Genomic DNA, 17,400 nt, shown 5'->3' with positions numbered 1-17,400 from the left:
TCAGAGCTGAACTTTGCTCCAACTCACACACACACACACGTGTTGCTCAATCAGCTCCTTACAGCGAGTACCACTTATTTTAAAGCCGCACTGATTAGGATCAAGAGAAGGCCTCTGGGGCTGAGAAATGAAGCCAGAAGTGGCAAAAACTCGACCTTTCGCCCATCTTTGTGCTGTTGGCACCTTCAGAAGCATTTATAATGCGGTCATGTGGTACGTGTTCTGGCTCACTGTGTGGTTAAATGTGCCAACAGTGTTTCCATGAAGTCTGTGCTCCAGTTTTTATTATTTGTATGTTACCCTGCACCAATGATAGAGCATGCACCAAGCTGGCAGCTCATCGTTACACCCAATCATTCAAATATGGTCATTTCCACCCCCCCCCAAAAAAAAGAGAAAAACAAGATGGCGCCATCAATAATGCTAAACTCGAGCCTTCACAGCAGGACTAACCAATGGGTGATGTCAAGGTGGATATGTCCATCTTTGGTATACAGTCTATAATAATATACTGTACCGTGAATCTCCTAAAGTGGGTCGTTTAGGTTTTAAAGCACATGATGCAGCTTATTTCTAACACGAGGCAGCCGTGTTCAGGTCTGAGAATAAAGAAGCACAACTCCACCTTAAACTGAGTTTTAGTTTCCTGTCCAAAAGGGATCATAATGCATAAAAACATACGTCACACTGTAAATGTCAAACTGGTAACTGAAGCCATGAACAGAAGTGCTTACTGAAAGCACTGATCAAGGAGTTTATTGGCTGCTATCCCTCCACATACTTCTATAGTATCTGACTTCCTTTTGCAACCAAATCACCTGCCCCCTGTTGGCCTTCAGAAAGACTGCAGGTTTACGCACTTCCACATTGGCTCCATTTTTCAGACCTGAAGGCTGTGAACTCAGGAAGTGGGGCCAGTTTATGGGACTCGAGAGACGCGTCTGTCGGCCGAGGCCCGTCTCATAACTGTTCCGAACTCACATTTTAGGTTTTATATAACTAAAAGTTTGCTCTCGGCTCAAGCAAGCACAGCAGATCATGAGAAGTTCCTGAGGCGCGCTGGTCACCATAGCAGTCAAACAAACAGAAGCGTTGTGCGCTCTGCTGAGCAGCCTGCTGGCGCTCGTTCGGGTTAATTCGTTATTCTGCTCTCGCGTCACATGTTTTCAGACAGTATGGCTAAAAACAGTTTGCTGTGCCACAGTAACCTACATTTGCTTCTTCGACTACATCACATTATCCACACTTATTTATAGCTTACAGAATGGCCCGACACTCTCAGCTTTTATTTATAGCTTTAAGGAGAGGGCCAACACTCACTGCTGATCAGGGTGTTTTCAGCACGCCACACTAATGTAATATTTCTCTCCAGTTGACCTTCATGACAGCACCAAATGCAGCTGCTGTGAGACAAGTGCAAAACCCCTGAAGCTTTCGCTCTTCCATAAATAAAAACAGACCAGCTGAAGTCATGTGAAATGCTGCCGGGTGGCTTTACATGAAGGATAGGGACGGGTGAACACCTGTGGAGCTGTCATACCTTTGAGATGAGCTCGTCGTGGTTGGCCAGATGTGCCCGGCAGTGGATGCAGCTGTAGGTGCGGTGGCAGGACGGCAGGTAAGCCTGGAAGGTCTTGGACTTGGTCATCTTCACCATGTCAGTGGGGCAGGGCTCCTCGCTGGTGTCAGGGCTGGCACTGGAAGAGTTGCAGCTCTGCTGGACTTGCTGACAGAAGAAACACTGGAAGATGCAAGCAAAAGCCGTCGTTGTTGTGGAGTGGGTGTGTGGCACGCTCCACACAGACACCACAGGAGAAAATCAAACCTGCGGATAAGCGGGAAAGGGAAAGAGGCGATGCGGTGAGCGGCACGTTCCACATTTCCTATTTATAGCACTCATGATCTTGATTGCATTTCCAATATAAACACAGCTCGTTCACTGCAACAATCATTTGATTAGAATCACCTATTAAGTGATTACAGTCGCATATTGTCCCCTACCAACATTACTGCATGGTTATGTAACTTAATACGACAACGAGTCAGAAGCCGCATAACACGTTTCACCTGCTCTCAAACACCTTTACTGCCTTCAGACTGAAAGATGCTAGATGAGATTAACAGCCTCAGAGATAAGTTAGTGGAATTTCTCTGGGGGAAAAAATAAAGAATCATAATTCATAGCTGACAAAAACATCCTGTATTTAGAACCTAAATGCAGATGAAATACTGGCACCGACTCTTATACTGTTTAGATAGCCATGTTTCAAGTAGCTCATTATGTTTCATGCCACTATGGCTCATTATCATTGACATTTTGTTGGAAGTGTGATGCACGAGCAATAATCCAGGCAAGGAAATCCCAAAAAGTTGATTCTGTTCATCTGGACGCAGCGACGCAGTTCATCACCCGTCCAAGTGACTTATTCAGTGTCGAATGAAGAAATCACTCGGACGGGTGATGAAATGATTCTTTATATGAATCAGCTTTCTGGGGTTTGATGTCAGAGGAAACCATTAGTCAGATCTGTTGACGGCATCTTGGAATACGGCGTCTGAAGAGGCCAGAGACGATTGTTTTAGAGGTGAAACTGAAAGCAAGCGTGTGTGAAATGTTTGTTAAGCCCTCACAGAGCGGAAAAAGCATAAACAGAAGCTTCATCGTGTTTTCAGGGCTGACAGGAATTCAGCAGCACCGCAGTAACAAACGCACAGCGGCTCAGCTGACGACAGCTGCTGAGAAACAAAAACGTGAGGAAGGTGCGAGCTTTTAAAGAGTCTCTGCAGGTCTGCACTGATGCAAAACATCCACCCACGTGAACACTTCCCTCTCCTGCTGTGCAGCTGTCGGGACTTTGGTGCTGCAAGAATCTGAATCCCAGCTGACCAAATATGACATTAATGCTCACATAAAATATGCATATTTAGGATTTTTTTTTAAACCCGAGATCCTCCCAAAAAAAAAAAAAAGCTACAATGACAAGTCTACACCGATCAGCCACAACATTAAAACCACTCACAGGTGAAGTGAGTGACACTGATTACCTTGTTGTCCCGCAGGGACTCGGTGGCTCCTGCATTCATGCAGATGTTACTTTCACACCGTTTCTGCTCTCGCTGCAGGATCTCCCCCTGCGGGAGTCTGCAGGTAGGGAGGGTTGTAAGGCTAATTTGGGCACACCTGTGTAGGCTACAAACTTCTAAATAAATCATCTCTGTCCCGGCAGAAAAATGTGTTCTTAGGTGCCAGTAAAAAAAAAAAAAGAAAAAAAAATTTAATGATAATCACAAAACGTTTACACAGGTCTTTGCAAGAATGTTTTTCAATAATTAACTTAATTATTAAAGTTGATCCAAACTGTGTGCAGACTTTTTCACAGATGTCAAACTTCCACGGACTTGCCTGAACATGCCCGATCCCGGAGGCCCCACCCAAGGTTATGACAGAGAACTAAATCTAAAGTCAAAACTAAAAGTGGGTGTTAAAAAACATCCAACTAACTGAAATAAAACTAAAGTCAGATAAAAATATAAAGTAAATGTCTTTAGTTTTAGTCTGGCGGTCAAACCCAGGATGGGATTACTGGGACGTCTGCGGGACTCAACATCCTTCACAAAGTGTAACAGCCATATCTTGTCTGACTAATACACTCTCTTTAATAAAAATAAGAAAATAAAACTAAACTAATGAGCAAACCCACTCTGGAAACTAAATGAACGACCATCCTCAGTGACCTTTGAACCTATTTGACCCAATAAAACCTGCTTCCAGTGTCCTGGGGTCAGAAACCAAAGGAGAACTCCAGAAGTCTGCTGAGTATTGTACTTAAAATATCACTTATTGTTATGAACTTGTATTTACTCTCAATGTGCTAAAGGTGACTGATCGACTCATGAAGGTACATTCATTGATTTTGTTGCCATGAGGGGACAGCTGAGCAACACAAACACACCCAGGAATGCTGTGCTAATGTTTGCAGCAGTTTATGAGCAGCTGGGAGACACAGAGCACCTTAACACAGAGTTTCTGACCAGCTGCTGAATCAAAGTCTGTTATTTTCTGTGTTTTTAGCTCTGATTAGGCTCCAGAGTCCTGACAAAAAGTCGCCTTCGCCTCCTTTCTTTAACTTTGCCACAGATTTGATAGATTTGTCTTTCTATTATGGATTGTTTTTAGCTATTTTTCCTGCTAAACAAAATGAGGACTGCACAATAACTTCATCAGAAATTCAAAGTCTTTAGCTCCTACACAACAGTGCTAGCAGAATGCTAATCAGGTTAACTAAGTTTACTAGGTTAAGACCGGTAAAATTAACTGGACTAGAGCTTGATTAGATTTCTTAAAGCTACAAAGCTTGGTGCCAGCATCTCTGACTAATCTGCGGACATCAGTTTGGTTGGCATGGTTAACATAACTGGGTAAATAATATTAATGATGTTTTGAACTGTGCATATTCAGATGTAGGGGAGCCATCCCACTTCCTGTTAGTCCCACTGTACAGAATCTGACTGCAGATCAGGGTGCAGCAGGGAGCAACCTGCTCAATGAAAGGGAGTCTGTTGTTCTAAATGACTAAAATGATTATTCACACCTGCTTCCATACAAACAGCACACATTTCATTAAGTTTTATCCAAATGCATTTCAATAACATGCCCAAACTGAAATAAAACCACGCTTCTGCTCTTTTTTTTTTTTTTCCTTCTTCTTCTTACAGGGAAGTCAGATTTGGCTTCATGCCCCAAATCAAGATGGCCGAGGCCATAAAGGAGCTCACGGTGCTGTGATGGTATATATGTCTATGCTCGACACCCGCAGAAATCCGGTTTACTATCATCAAAAACTGTATTTTTTTCTCGACCTGTTCTGTCAAAATCATGATGAAAACTGACTGAAGTTAAAAAATTTCCCCTCATGAAATGTTTATATGTGGGGGCTCAAGAGCGCCCCCTGTGAAACCAGAAGGCCGGGGGGGGGGGGGGGGGGGGGGGGGGGGGGGGTTCTCTGGCTCTCATTTCCTCTGCTGACTAAAATATGCACTACAGCAAACTGTGTGTGCACTCTGGGATCTTACTTCCCCACTCAGAGACCAACCAGCACGCTTTGCACCTGAACTCTCAGAGTTCACACTTTCATTTTTATCTCTGAGCTGCTGCAAAGTGAAAGGAAATCTACAGCACGCCTCTCTTTGTATATTGTCTCTGCATACCAAAGGTTGCCCCATTAGGAAAAAAAGCAATAACCCTGCAGCCCTGAGAGGGAAAACAATAAAAAATGAGTTTCACAGGCTCTAGAAGTTTCCAATTGAGCTCAACGTGCCGCAACAGGAAGAGCAGCACCGAGAGAGCAGCCAGACAGAAAACAAAGGAGCTTCCGCAACTCAACAGGAAGCAGCCCTGACGTGAGGCATGGCTGCTGTGCAAACACAAACACACACGTATGGACATGCTCACACATAACACACACCTATACAGTCAGTGGCCCGGAGGCCCCACGTTTACATACATACTGTATAATCTGCACAGGTGCCCGAGGCCTAATCCCTGCGTGAAAAGGACAAAATCCCCACTCTGAATTAGCTCAGTTTAACCCCAGCAGCACGTGCACGGGGTAGGTAAACACACGCGCGCGCGCACACGCACACACGAGCTTTATAAGCCAAGTTGCTGACTTCAGGGTGTTTAACACATGCGCCTTTATTTGTGTTCATTTCTTTGGTGCAACTTTAAATTTTCTGCATCTCTGCAACTAAAACTGACGCTTTGAATTCTGCACAATTATCTCCTCCTTTTACTCCAGTCTACTTCATCGCCTTCTTATTTTTATTTTATTTTTTTAATAAAAAAAAAATGTTTTGAAGGATAAATAAAAGCAAAAATGGATTCAAAAAGGTGGCGGTGTGAGCGGAGAGCAGAGGTAACAGCTGATATTCACAAAGTGAAAACAAAGAGGCAGCACAGTGTGCGTCTCTGGTAACCACGAACAGGAAGAGTGTCCAGACAAAAGACTCGCTGCCTTCATCACTGAATTTGACCAAAACAACAGCACAACACGCGTTTTCACCCAAATTCTTTCAATCCAGTGCACTTAATCTTGCAATCAGAGGCATTTACAGCCCTCCCGATTCCTCTCATTCCTCCTGCTCCTCTTCTAAATTTGTTTATCCCCAACAAAGAGCACGACGCCAGCTCAAGCGCAACAGTATCGCCGTGTGCCGTCTGCTTTCATTGTTTGTTTTTCCGAGCCTGGTACCGTCTGTGAATCCAGCACGACGCCGGGACCGTGTCCGCCGCTTTCCTCTCAGTTTCTCGGTAAACAGTGCTTCAGCTGCGGCTGTACTCACCACCTGGATCAGATCTGATCAGAGCGCGGCTTGGTGGAAAACTGCCTGCTGGAGGAAGAGGCAGAGAGGTGTTGTTGGGGTTTTCTGCAGTTCTTGTTGCTTTTTGGAGTTAAATAAATGATTGTCGGCGTCCCAGGCTCTGGTCCATGGGTGATGCTGCCAGATGGGAACTTATTGTTGCGTCCTTTGGGTGCTGACGGATCTCATTTTTCCCCACACGGGCTTTTGTTGTGCCTTTTGTGTGCGTAATGGACTGGCCTGGTTACTTTGGTACGGAAACGTCACCACGTGGGAGGGAGAGTGCGCTCTGATTAACAGCCCAGCTGACCAATAGGTGCCCGCGCTGCCTTCAGGTTCCCGTGGGAAAGATGGATTCCAGATTAAGAGTAGCATTCAGGGGGAAGTGTTTTTGTGTGACTTGAATGTCTGGCTTTCTATTCAAATCCACTCTTTGAGTATTCTGCTTTTGAAAAGCATTTTGTAAACTCTGTTTTAAAAGTGCTATATAAACACATTTTATCATATTATTATAAAGTATCTTTATTTATTCTGATGGGTTTCCTTTAGTAGCTGCTGTATTTGAAGCTTAATTATTTTAGAGTCCCAAAGTATTTTCTGCTTCTTTTTAAACTAAGATTTCCACCAATTAGTATTTACATCTATATTTGCAGGACATTTTTTTTTAACTCGAAAATACTTCTGGATTGTACACAGTAGACGTCCACAAAGCCACGCTTGGTATTTTGTGTCAACTATCCATCCATCCATTATTCTTAGCTGCATATCCACTTCAGAGCCATGCGGAGGGTGGAGCTTATCCTAGCCTTCTTCTGCTAATTGGAAGGTCAGTGGATTGAACCACTGACCTTCCAATTAGCAAGATACTGAAGCCCAAATTGGAGTGGGAGTGTGTAGAATCAAGTATTTGAAAGCAGGTGAATGTGGCCTGTAGTAAAAAGCACTTTAAGTGCTCAGTGAGAGTACTGCTGCTTAAGTACTGGTCCATTTACCACTGGGCAAGAGGCTAATACAGAGATACAGATAAACCTCTCACATCCACACCTACAGCCAGTTTGGTATCATCAATTAACCTAACGTGCATGCCTTTAGACTGTGGGATGACAGCAGAGTACCTGGAGAGAACATGCAAACTCCACAAACAAAGGGCCAGATTAGACATTTGCGAGGACAGCGCGTCATCTTTTAGGAGACATGGCACTGAGCAAACTTAAAAAGCACAAATTTAACCTGCTTCAAAAGTGCCAGAATGTTTGACTGTGTGAGACATAAAGGAGGCAGGATAGTGGAGTTAAGCCAAAAATACCATGTTAGGTCCAAATGCTGCAAATGTGCACTCAAATGTGTCTACAGTGAAAATAAGAAGTGGGGTCCTTTTAGATAAAGAGTGACACGTGGACAAAATACAAAAAAAAAAAGACCAAAAAAAGTCTTAAACTACTTGATTTTTTAAATATGAATTCTCTACTATGAACTTGTTCCGGTAAGTTAATTTACCCTGCTTAGTTCAGTTTTTAGAAAATAAAAAAACTAAAAATAAAAGTGTCCACTTTCTAAGTTATAAAATTGATCATAAATGACACATTTATCTATCATTTTATTAGTTTCATCACATCACACTTTAGGTGTCTGTGTTTCTGATGTGACAAACTGTCATCTACTTATTTGCTACAAAAGGAAAATCACACATTTCTGCTTTAGAGAACAAAGAAAAAAAATCTGTTATTGTCTTGTTTTTACTGACGAGATTATTTCCCATGCGGCCTGAACGCACCGCAGAGGGGAGGAGGGAGCGCGCAGACACCCGGATGTGTAAATAAATACAAGATGAGAATAAGAATCTGATTTCTGCCCTCTCCCTCATACACATGCAATAATAATAATAATAATAATAATACAAAAAAATCAGAAATATTCCTGTTTGTAAAGTTGTGTTAAATAAAGATGATGATGCGTTTGTTTTCATCTTCCCTCAACTCACCACCTGTGTCATTAATTATTTCGAGATTAACAATAATTAATTTGTAGATTGACCAAGTATAATTAAGAAAAACTTTCGTGTATTTTGCAAGAAAACAGTTAAACTTCCTGAAACCACATGAGGGTCAGAAACACCAGAAAGGCCATAAATATCTAATAAAGGTGATTTTATGATCATTTCTCTGAGGCAACGACAGCCAGTAAAACAAACTTGCCACTATCATAAAGATCAGTAGGTTTCTTTTATGCTTTGCCCCGTGATGAAGAGTCTTACTCATGTTTTTATAGAATAAAACACACAAAAACAACAGCCTGATCGCCCCTTCCTCCTCCTCCTCCTCCTCCCGCAGCTGCTGCGCTGTTTATGTGTCAGCGCTGCATCATCGTGACACTGGACATCTACATCTGGAACAAGATGCCATGAATGATCACACAAGACAATAAAAAGCCTCCCATTACACACAGTAACACCTGTCCTCGCCTTACCCTGAGCGCGCGTTACTCTCAACAACAAGTAACGGATCCCCTTCAGTTAGTTTGTTTATTTTGACATCTTTCATTAAAAAAATGCAGCGTGTGGACGTTCATGTTGCAACAAACCCCGAGGAGCGTTATTGCTTCACCACGAGGGCGGATGAGGAGGATGATGATGATGCATGTAAACACAATATTGCAGCTTCCCTCAAGAGGTACAAGCGACATGCGCGTGAACGTTATGAAATCCGTCCTTTCGCTGTGTTTTTGTCGCCCGTTCACGTGGCATTATGAGCCCCCCCCGCGCGCGCGCGCGCGCACACACACACACACACACACACACACAAATCTGACCGAGATCTGCAGCCAAAAAAGCGCACCGATGATGATGATGGTGGTGATGAAGGCAGCGCAGATTATCAGCTAAACGGAGCTGGAAATCTGGGTTTTTCTGCTCTTGAACGCAACTTGGAGATCAAATTACAAAACGCGTCCCATTAAAGGAAAGGAAAGGATGTTGTAACCTTATAATTAATGTAAGCAGGTTATTGAAGCGCCGCAGTTACATAAATCCATCCGAGCTGCCATTCCGCAAGAGCAAAGATTTAAGATTTAAAGATTTAAAAAGAAATGCACAAAACATGATATAATTTCAGAATCTAGAGCGTGAAACCTTCCCCCCCCCCCCATTACACAGTTTCAATCAAAGCCACAGACACATAAAGCAGGGGTTAAATACAGTAAAGCTCCTTTGGTGCAACAGGAAACAAAGCTGCAAACTCTCAGCACAACACACACTTTTAAAAACACCACAATCCGGATTATCTGACCAGTACACGCGTCCTCCAGCAGGTCACTGCTTCTGCACTTACCCCAAAACACTTCGCCTTCCTCCCCTTTAGGGAACCGAAACAACCCGGTTAAGAAATGTAAGCTTCTCCCTCTGGACCAGGAGTGTGGATACGAGTAAAAACAGAGTAAAAAAAAAGAAAGGAAAAAAAGGGGGGAAAGGAAATAAAAGAAAATAAATCAGGACACCTTCACCGTCCCATAAAGGCAGCGGTAGCCTCTTTAGGTCGAGCCCGGTGCCATTAAAAAGTCTCCAAAAGCATCAGTCTCCTCGCTGGATGTTCCCTGCGTGGAATCTGCGGGACGTCTCCGTGGGTCCGTTTTAGGTAAAATCCCATCCGTTTGTTTGGGATCAGAGTGCGTGCATGGTGGGGCAGCTCGCAGCCTCAAGAGGGGGTTTCACTTCTATACCTTTAGCTCTCCGACAGCAGCGGCAGGACAGGCCGAGCTGTCCCGACTGCGGCCTTATTTATACTCAAATCCTAATGAGCTGTGATGCGCAGCGCGCTTTGATTAACGCACAAACGCGTTCACGGCGCGGATCTGCCACACAAAGCCGTCTCCTCTGCGTCTGCAGCCTCTCTGCTCTCTTTAGCATCAACGCGCAGCAGCCTGCGAAGTAAAACTTGTGCAGAAAAAGCGCAGTTTTATTTCCATCTATCGGCGATGCCTTTATGTGTCGCAGGACATAGAAGTGTCAAACAGAACGCGTGGGAAAAACCGTGGAAACCGACTTCAGCTCAAGTGTTACACAAGTTTAATCACGGATAGCCCTTACTGTATATGCGTTTGAAAATTCAGCATTTACAATGAGGAAGAAACAAAGAAAAATTCATTGATTAACGAAAAAATCCCAACTTCCAAAGTTTTCAGAAGCACCCCCCCCCCCCAGCTGCTCATCTGTCCGGGAAACAAGCAGGAGCCTAAACAGTTCGTTCATTTGTTGATTTTTTTTTTCTTAGCTGCACATATTTATGTCCTCGATGTTTAGGCCTGCTATCGCCTCTAAATCGTGGACGCCATATCCAAAGTTGGCTACAGCCCACGTTTGCTGCCTAACTGATCGTCCCTCTCTTTTTATTTCTGTTATCACTCTGAATATTTCACATGTCATACATTCTTTATTGCACCAAAAGTCTAAAAACACTCAGACAAACAACATTTAGACGCGACTCTTCAAACCAAAACAAATAATATAGAGAAAAACGAGTTTTTTTTGTCACAATTTCGCTCTTTGGGGAGGTACGTGAAGGCAGCAGCAGCCTAGCTACAAAGCCTGCTCTACAAATAGCGTCCAATCAGCGCGGGAAAAACTCTCCACCTGACCAATCAGCTGCGAGGGAGGGCGGGGAAAGGGATTGCCACCAATCAACCCGAGGCCAGCGAAGACGCTGCGCGCCCACGTGGCTAGTGGTTGTTTTCGGCTGTGCGCGCCACCGACACTGACGCGTGCCAAAAGAACAATACTTTAGTGCGCATGCTTAGACGCATTGCAAGCACGTGGTCGAAACAACGCAGATAAACAAAGTGTCAGAAATAAATACAGCTGATCGCGGCTCGAGTTTACAGGACTTTCAAATACATGCAGGATTTTTTTTCCTACCAGGCATCAAAATATATTTTATTCCCCATCATATTAAATTTAAATAAATATATATTTTGTAAATTTTAAAACCTTACTCGACCTGTTTACTTTTTATCTGAATATCTTTGAATATATATTTTGCATGTATACACCGACTTTAAAAAACAAAAAGGCTTCACGTTTGTAAATTTAGTGAGTTAAATATAAATGTATACATCCCCGTGACGTAACGCAGATTCATGAATTAAGATTTTTTTTAAACTGACTCCAAATTTGTAAAATAAAAGAAAATGACTCGAACTGCTGAGCCTGCTTTGGTTTTAAGCTGAAAAAAAAATGAATGAGGTTTTGAATTTATGAATCAAACGTAGGACAGGCCGCCGCAGATCATAATAAACTATGTCATAGCGACACCTACCGGACACATTGAGTACTACCACAACACAGTGTGAGGCGTTTCTGTACGATGGAAAAAAACACTTCCGGTCCCCTTTGAAGCATTAAATCTGAGGATTATGCTTAATTATTGTAAATATTTCTATGGTGCAGTGAAATTTTCCCCACTACAAAATGATAAAATGCCACATAAAATTATATGTATGCAAAAGTCACACTAGAAACCCGTGGTTAAAATAATAATAATAAAAAAGATCTGCTGATCTATCCCACCTGAAATCCAAAGAAATACCAGGTGACAGTTATGCAGGTGACAGGATACATGAGTGTACAATGATGATCGTATAAGCCCATGAAAACAAACCATAAGAAGCTGGGAAAATATGCCTTCAAATAAAATATAGTATAACTGCCTTTCTGATTGATCATCATTATTTATTATTAATCTTATTTGCCCCATGTGGACACAAAGCATGAGACACCTTGCAGTGGTGGGCAGGCATCTGAGAAGCAGACCCTGATCCTGCAGGCATCCAGCTAACAACCCCAGGAAGTAAAACAACCACATGTAAGCCATGTCAAACCTATAACCAGTCTGACAATGAGCAGTACCTGATGACAGCAGGAAGGAAGAACTTCTTTTTAACAGGAAGTGGCCTCCAGCAGAACCAGGCTCAGACAGGGGAAGCCATCTGCCGTGATCGATTGGGTGGTGAGGGGAAAGAGATGAGGATAAAAAGGATAGCATAGAGCGACAATAACAAAATTAACTATGGAGACTGAGATACAGATGGCCTAGGAATGCCTTGGTGTTCCCCCCGGATGATCTGGAGGAGGTGGCTGGGGAGAGGGAGGTTTGGGTTTCTCTGCTTAGGCTACTAGCCCCACAACCTGGCCTGGGATGGATTCATGTATAGACAGATGGACAGACGGACGGATGGATGGATGCGAGAGAGAACACAAACATTAGTGGCATATAAAACACATCAGGAGTGGATCAAGGTGAGTGCATCATAGGAAGCTCCCCTGAGCAGCCTGAGCCTACAGCAGCATAACTATCTCAACACCTTTCTTTGCTGCTTTGATACCGGCAGCAGCAGTGATTCCCAGCCCTCCAATCCCTGACTTGGATTTCATTAAAGAATCAGAAGTTTTAGAAACTGTAAGCCCCGGAAAAGCCCCGGCCTGGACAGCGCCTGTGGGAGTGTGCTTAACAGCTAGTGCCAGTTTTTATTGAGATTTTTAGATCTTTAAACAGTCACAGGATACCAAATATTTGGAAAAGCATCCATAATATCACTTGCCAAGTCCTCTTCACCTTCAGGTCCCAAAGACCTTAGACCAGGCACTCTAGCATCACTGGTCAAGAAGTGTTTTGAACACCTGGTGAAGAGGTACATGGTATCACAATCACAGCATCGAATATAGAAATCCTGCAATTTGCTTACCAACCCCGTTAAGGTGGGTGGAAGATGCAGTGTTGACTTTGTTGCATGTACTACACTCTGCTTTTAACACGAGTTTATTGAGTATTTTAGCAGATAAACTGGAAACAGAATTTTAATTTCAGTCTGAAACGGGACTCCTGGACTGACTGCCTGGTCACTAAGGCACAGCAAAGAATGCAGGTTTTAAGGAACCTTTTATCCTTCAGTGTGGAATCCAAAATGCTCCACACGTTCTACTGAGCTTATATTGAAAGTTTGACATTTGTTGGTTTGAAAATGCCTCTGAGGCACAGAAAAGGCCCATTAGAACGAGTAACCGCAGCCAGTAAACTGTTGGGAATTGCATTACTGAGTCTGGATACATTTATATGGAGCGTGTTAGGAGCACAGCAAACACTACTGTGAGCGATAAGACGGATGCATTTTCCTCCTCTTTTAAACTGTTGCCATCTGAATGCCACCATTACCCCCCCTTTGTTCACAAAAACAGGTCCAAATCAGCTTTTGTTCCTCAAGCCATCAAAGTTTTAAACATGGGCCACACTTGTAGGTCACCCAGCTGGTCTGGCCAAACCATTCCTAAGATGCAATGAAAGTGTCGGCATGTATTTGGAGTTTTGTGTTTGTGTTGTGTTGGTCTATGGAAACGTGATTTCCACTGCACTCCGGTTCCCCTACGACAACAAACAAATGTATCCATTTATCTTAAGGGAGGCTTCTCTGCTGGGCAGTTCTCAGGTGCCCTGATGGGTGGGTTCTGGGTCTCTCTGGTTCTTGCCCTTTGACACTGGGGTCCTTGTCTGGGACCTCCCTCTTCCTTCTGCTGGAGTGGGCACCGAGTTGTCATCGGGACGCGTGGCCTCAGGTCTTCAGTGCTTCTGGGGGGTGTGAAGGCCGGGTCCTCAGCCACTCTCTGTCTGCCTCTGGCTCCCATGGGGAGAGATTTGAATTTTTGTAAACTTGTATTATTTTTCACTTGAGGGGCTTCTGCTTTGTCTCTTTAGCGCCCTCTATGGGTTAAGTTGCATTGCTCGGGTTTTAGGTCAATCTGCTCAAATAATAACCTTCAAATATTTTACCTGAAAACAGAGTGCTCCGGTAGCTTCCTGTGGTTGAAGCAACTTTTTCCATCCACAGGATCTTCCTCAGACAAGTGCTCTCCTCTCCAGCACACGTGACTGAAATGTTGCGTTCACAAAAATGTTTTAAGCATCAAATTATTACTTTGAGTCTGTGTGCAGAGCCTTCTTCCTTTTTGCGGCATATAGTCGTGGCCAAAGATTTAGGCAGCGCGTTTCGATGTGTGCAAAGTAATGTTTTATTTCAAGCAAACTCAGTGAAACTTCCTCACAAAGAGACTTCAGTCATGTTGATGAAGGTACAGTGTCTTTAATGAACGTCTATTTAATTGTCATGGCAGAGTTGCAAAGAAAATAAAACATTAAAAAACAGATCTTGCAAAGTAGCAGTCAGTCTTTAATAATAGCGAATGCTTCGTTCAAGTCAAATCCTTCACACGACAGCAAAATAAAACTGAATGGTCAATTCAGAACATTTTCTATGGCAGGTTAAAGAGAAACCTTTAAAATACAACCGAGGATCTTTTTTTTTTTTTTTTTCCTTTCAGAAATGTTAACTACACAATTAAAGGTTTATACTGATCAAAACATACAGAGTGAAGTAGTTCCACTGGAGACAACTCAAACAAGATTAGTGTCTGATAGAAACATAACATTCATTTTACAATAAAAATATCTGCACAAAAACGTCCAAAAAAAAAAAAGAAAAAGAAAAAAAAAGCTCAAAGAAGAAAGGGTTACACAAAAAATATAAATGTTTGCTTTTTCATCTTTTCAATACAGTCACAAATCACACAGCTGTGGCAACAAATCTCTTTAAAATTTACAGAAATTAAAGGTAAGGATAAACCCCAGAACCCCTCCCGCCCCCCCAGACTTGATTGTGTTCATTTTTAAGTGCGTATACTGCGATTACAACGGATTCCCGACTGAACAAAAGCTGCACATCAAATCTCGGATATCAAGACTATCAAAAAAGGCACAAACAGACAGGTTGCACAAAGAACTCAGCAGAAGCTTTTTTGTTTTATACAACTAATCCCAGTAAGGTTTCCAGTGCCCTTAATGTTCTCATTAACCCCCCCCCCAAAAAAGGCTATCTACAGGCGAGTCAAGTCCCGGCAGGCACCTCGGATTACAAGTCCCATCCCAACTACTGTAGAAGCAAGTGCATTTAATAATAATCGTGTGACAGACGGGTGTATGCAGCGAGCGTGGGAGCACTGGGACAGATGAATCTCCACATCTTCAATTTGAGTGCAAAAACGGTCATTTCTGCATCGCAGTTTTGGTCATGAACGGTTTTGTGTGTTAAATCTCTGCAATTGGAACCAATAATAATATTTTTCAGATGTCAGCAAAGATCCAAATTTAAATATGCATGTACTAAATAGATTTTCCTTGGTACGTTTGATTTGTACAGGTCTGTAAGTTCATTGAAAGAAGATGCAGTTTTACCCTCATTGTTGGGAATGTAGAACATCAAGCAAAATGTGTTCAGTTGGACCCTTTGTCGTCTTTTTTCCCCCGTTTATGTGAATTTTTCTTTGTTTTCTTTATCTTATTGTTGATATTAATGATTTTAAAAAGTGTTTAAAGGTACTTTTTGTAAATTCTTGTTTTTAAATGACTGAAAACTTTCCAAAAACCAATAAAACATATCAACAGAATGAAGAAACAAAGGCTCCAGAACGCCTGCGTATTGTGCTCAAAAGATATCAACTGCAGCTGAACTGGGGCCAGCTGTCCTTTCATGTCCACAAGATGGCGCAATGAGTCAATGTTCAAGGCCCCAGTCACACAGGCTGAGAGGCTGGCTGGAAACCACAGGGAAAAATTATTCATCGACCAGTTACAAGTAGCTGCTGTGAAACTGACTGCTAAGCCCCAGTCCTGCAGGCCTAAAGACCGGTCAGTGACCCCTGGAAACCACCAGTCCCTAGAGAAAAGTGAGTGATTGCAGGAAGTTGCATCCTGCTGCTACGTGAAATTGGTTGCAAAGAAGTATTCATTGCTTCACCAAAAACCTCCTTGTGATTGCTTTGGTCACTAGCAGATTGCCGCAGTCACCCGTAGTTTGCATGGAACGTGCTGCCTTGTCTGCCAACACTCGCCAAATACTCACTAAACAGCTGTAAAAGTGAACACTGCAATGCAACCTGGAAAAAGAGATCATTCACCTTCACTGTAAAAGCTGGGCCTTCTAAAGTGTGTTTGTTTCAGTGGTAAAGGCACAATTTCTACTTTGAAGGCGGTTCTAATTTCCAGTTTGAAGTTTCCCGACCACTCAACAGTTAGTCTGGTTTGCAAATTCTTGCAGACGAGTCGGCATCATCCATAGGTGACCCCGGCAATCTGCTAGCAACCAAAGCCATCACAAGGTGGTTTTTGGTGTGGCACCCTCTTTGCAACTGATTTCACCCAGTGCCAGCAACCACTCACTAACCGGTAAATGGACTATAGTGCTTTTCTACACTATCTGGGCACTTAAAGCGCTTTATATCTCTATATAAGCACTTTTATACACCTCTATTAACACACATTCACACTGATGAACACATTAGAGAGCACCTTGGGGTTCAATATCTTGCCTAATAATTCTTTGGCAGGGATCAAACAACCAGCCTTCCAATTAGTAGGTGACCTGCTCTACCTTCTGAGCTACAGCCACGCCAACTGGTCAGTGAATACACACAGTGACCAAGGCTGGTCACCCAGTCTCCAGGGAAAAGGAAATGGGAGAGGGTTAGAACAAAAATTAAGAGCACACATCTGCATGCATGCATGGGTAACATGCTGCCCCCTGGTGATGAGAGTACCTTTAAAATGGCATCATTTATCAAATATTAACTGAAGCTTTTTCCATGCATGGATTCACATCAACTGCCTCTCAAAATATTAGAATCTGCTCTCTTTGTTTCCCAATGACTTATTAGCTCTAATAAAGACTCTCCAACAGTGAGCACAAAATTACACGTTCTTTCTAGAAAAACTTGACAGACCCAAAAACACATGTAAGTCAGCGTGTTAATCTGAAGCCTTCACTCGTTTTTGCTGACTTTCACTGGCGTAACCTCACGTGGCTGCAGCGATGTAGACGTGTACTCGAGAGGTGTGTCGTACGCCGTGACATCACAGTTGGGTGTGGTCAGAGGTGCAACGGGCTGGCTGACTGACCGATTATGGCTTGGGTGCATTTCAGCAGAGCGCCAACGTCCTGTTGTAGCTC

General features: G+C 43.1%; 1 protein-coding gene across 3 annotated transcripts in view; it reads right to left on the bottom strand.

Annotated features, from left to right (window-relative positions):
• The window catches only part of LOC115775940 (protein yippee-like 1), a 32,600-nt gene extending 22,470 nt beyond the window's left edge, over positions 1-10,130 (bottom strand). Inside the window, exons 1-2 of one of the 3 annotated variants that reach the window (XM_030723472.1) lie at positions 9,687-10,130; positions 1,541-1,825 (exon numbers count right to left, since the gene is read on the bottom strand). In XM_030723472.1, coding sequence (XP_030579332.1) covers positions 1,541-1,657 — 117 coding nt within the window. In that variant the 5' untranslated portion in view covers positions 1,658-1,825; positions 9,687-10,130. Of the gene's footprint in view, positions 1-1,540; positions 1,826-6,342; positions 6,597-9,686 lie in introns of those variants that run through there. The other 2 variants (XM_030723474.1, XM_030723473.1) reach the window with 2 other exon arrangements.
• Positions 10,131-17,400: the final 7,270 nt, after the last annotated feature.

Source organism: Archocentrus centrarchus, unplaced genomic scaffold (genome assembly GCF_007364275.1).
Source record: "Archocentrus centrarchus isolate MPI-CPG fArcCen1 unplaced genomic scaffold, fArcCen1 scaffold_26_ctg1, whole genome shotgun sequence".
NCBI classification, from domain to species: Eukaryota; Metazoa; Chordata; class Actinopteri; order Cichliformes; family Cichlidae; genus Archocentrus; species Archocentrus centrarchus.
Note: the sequence above shows the minus strand (reverse complement) of the source record. Positions and strands in the feature narration are given on the sequence as shown.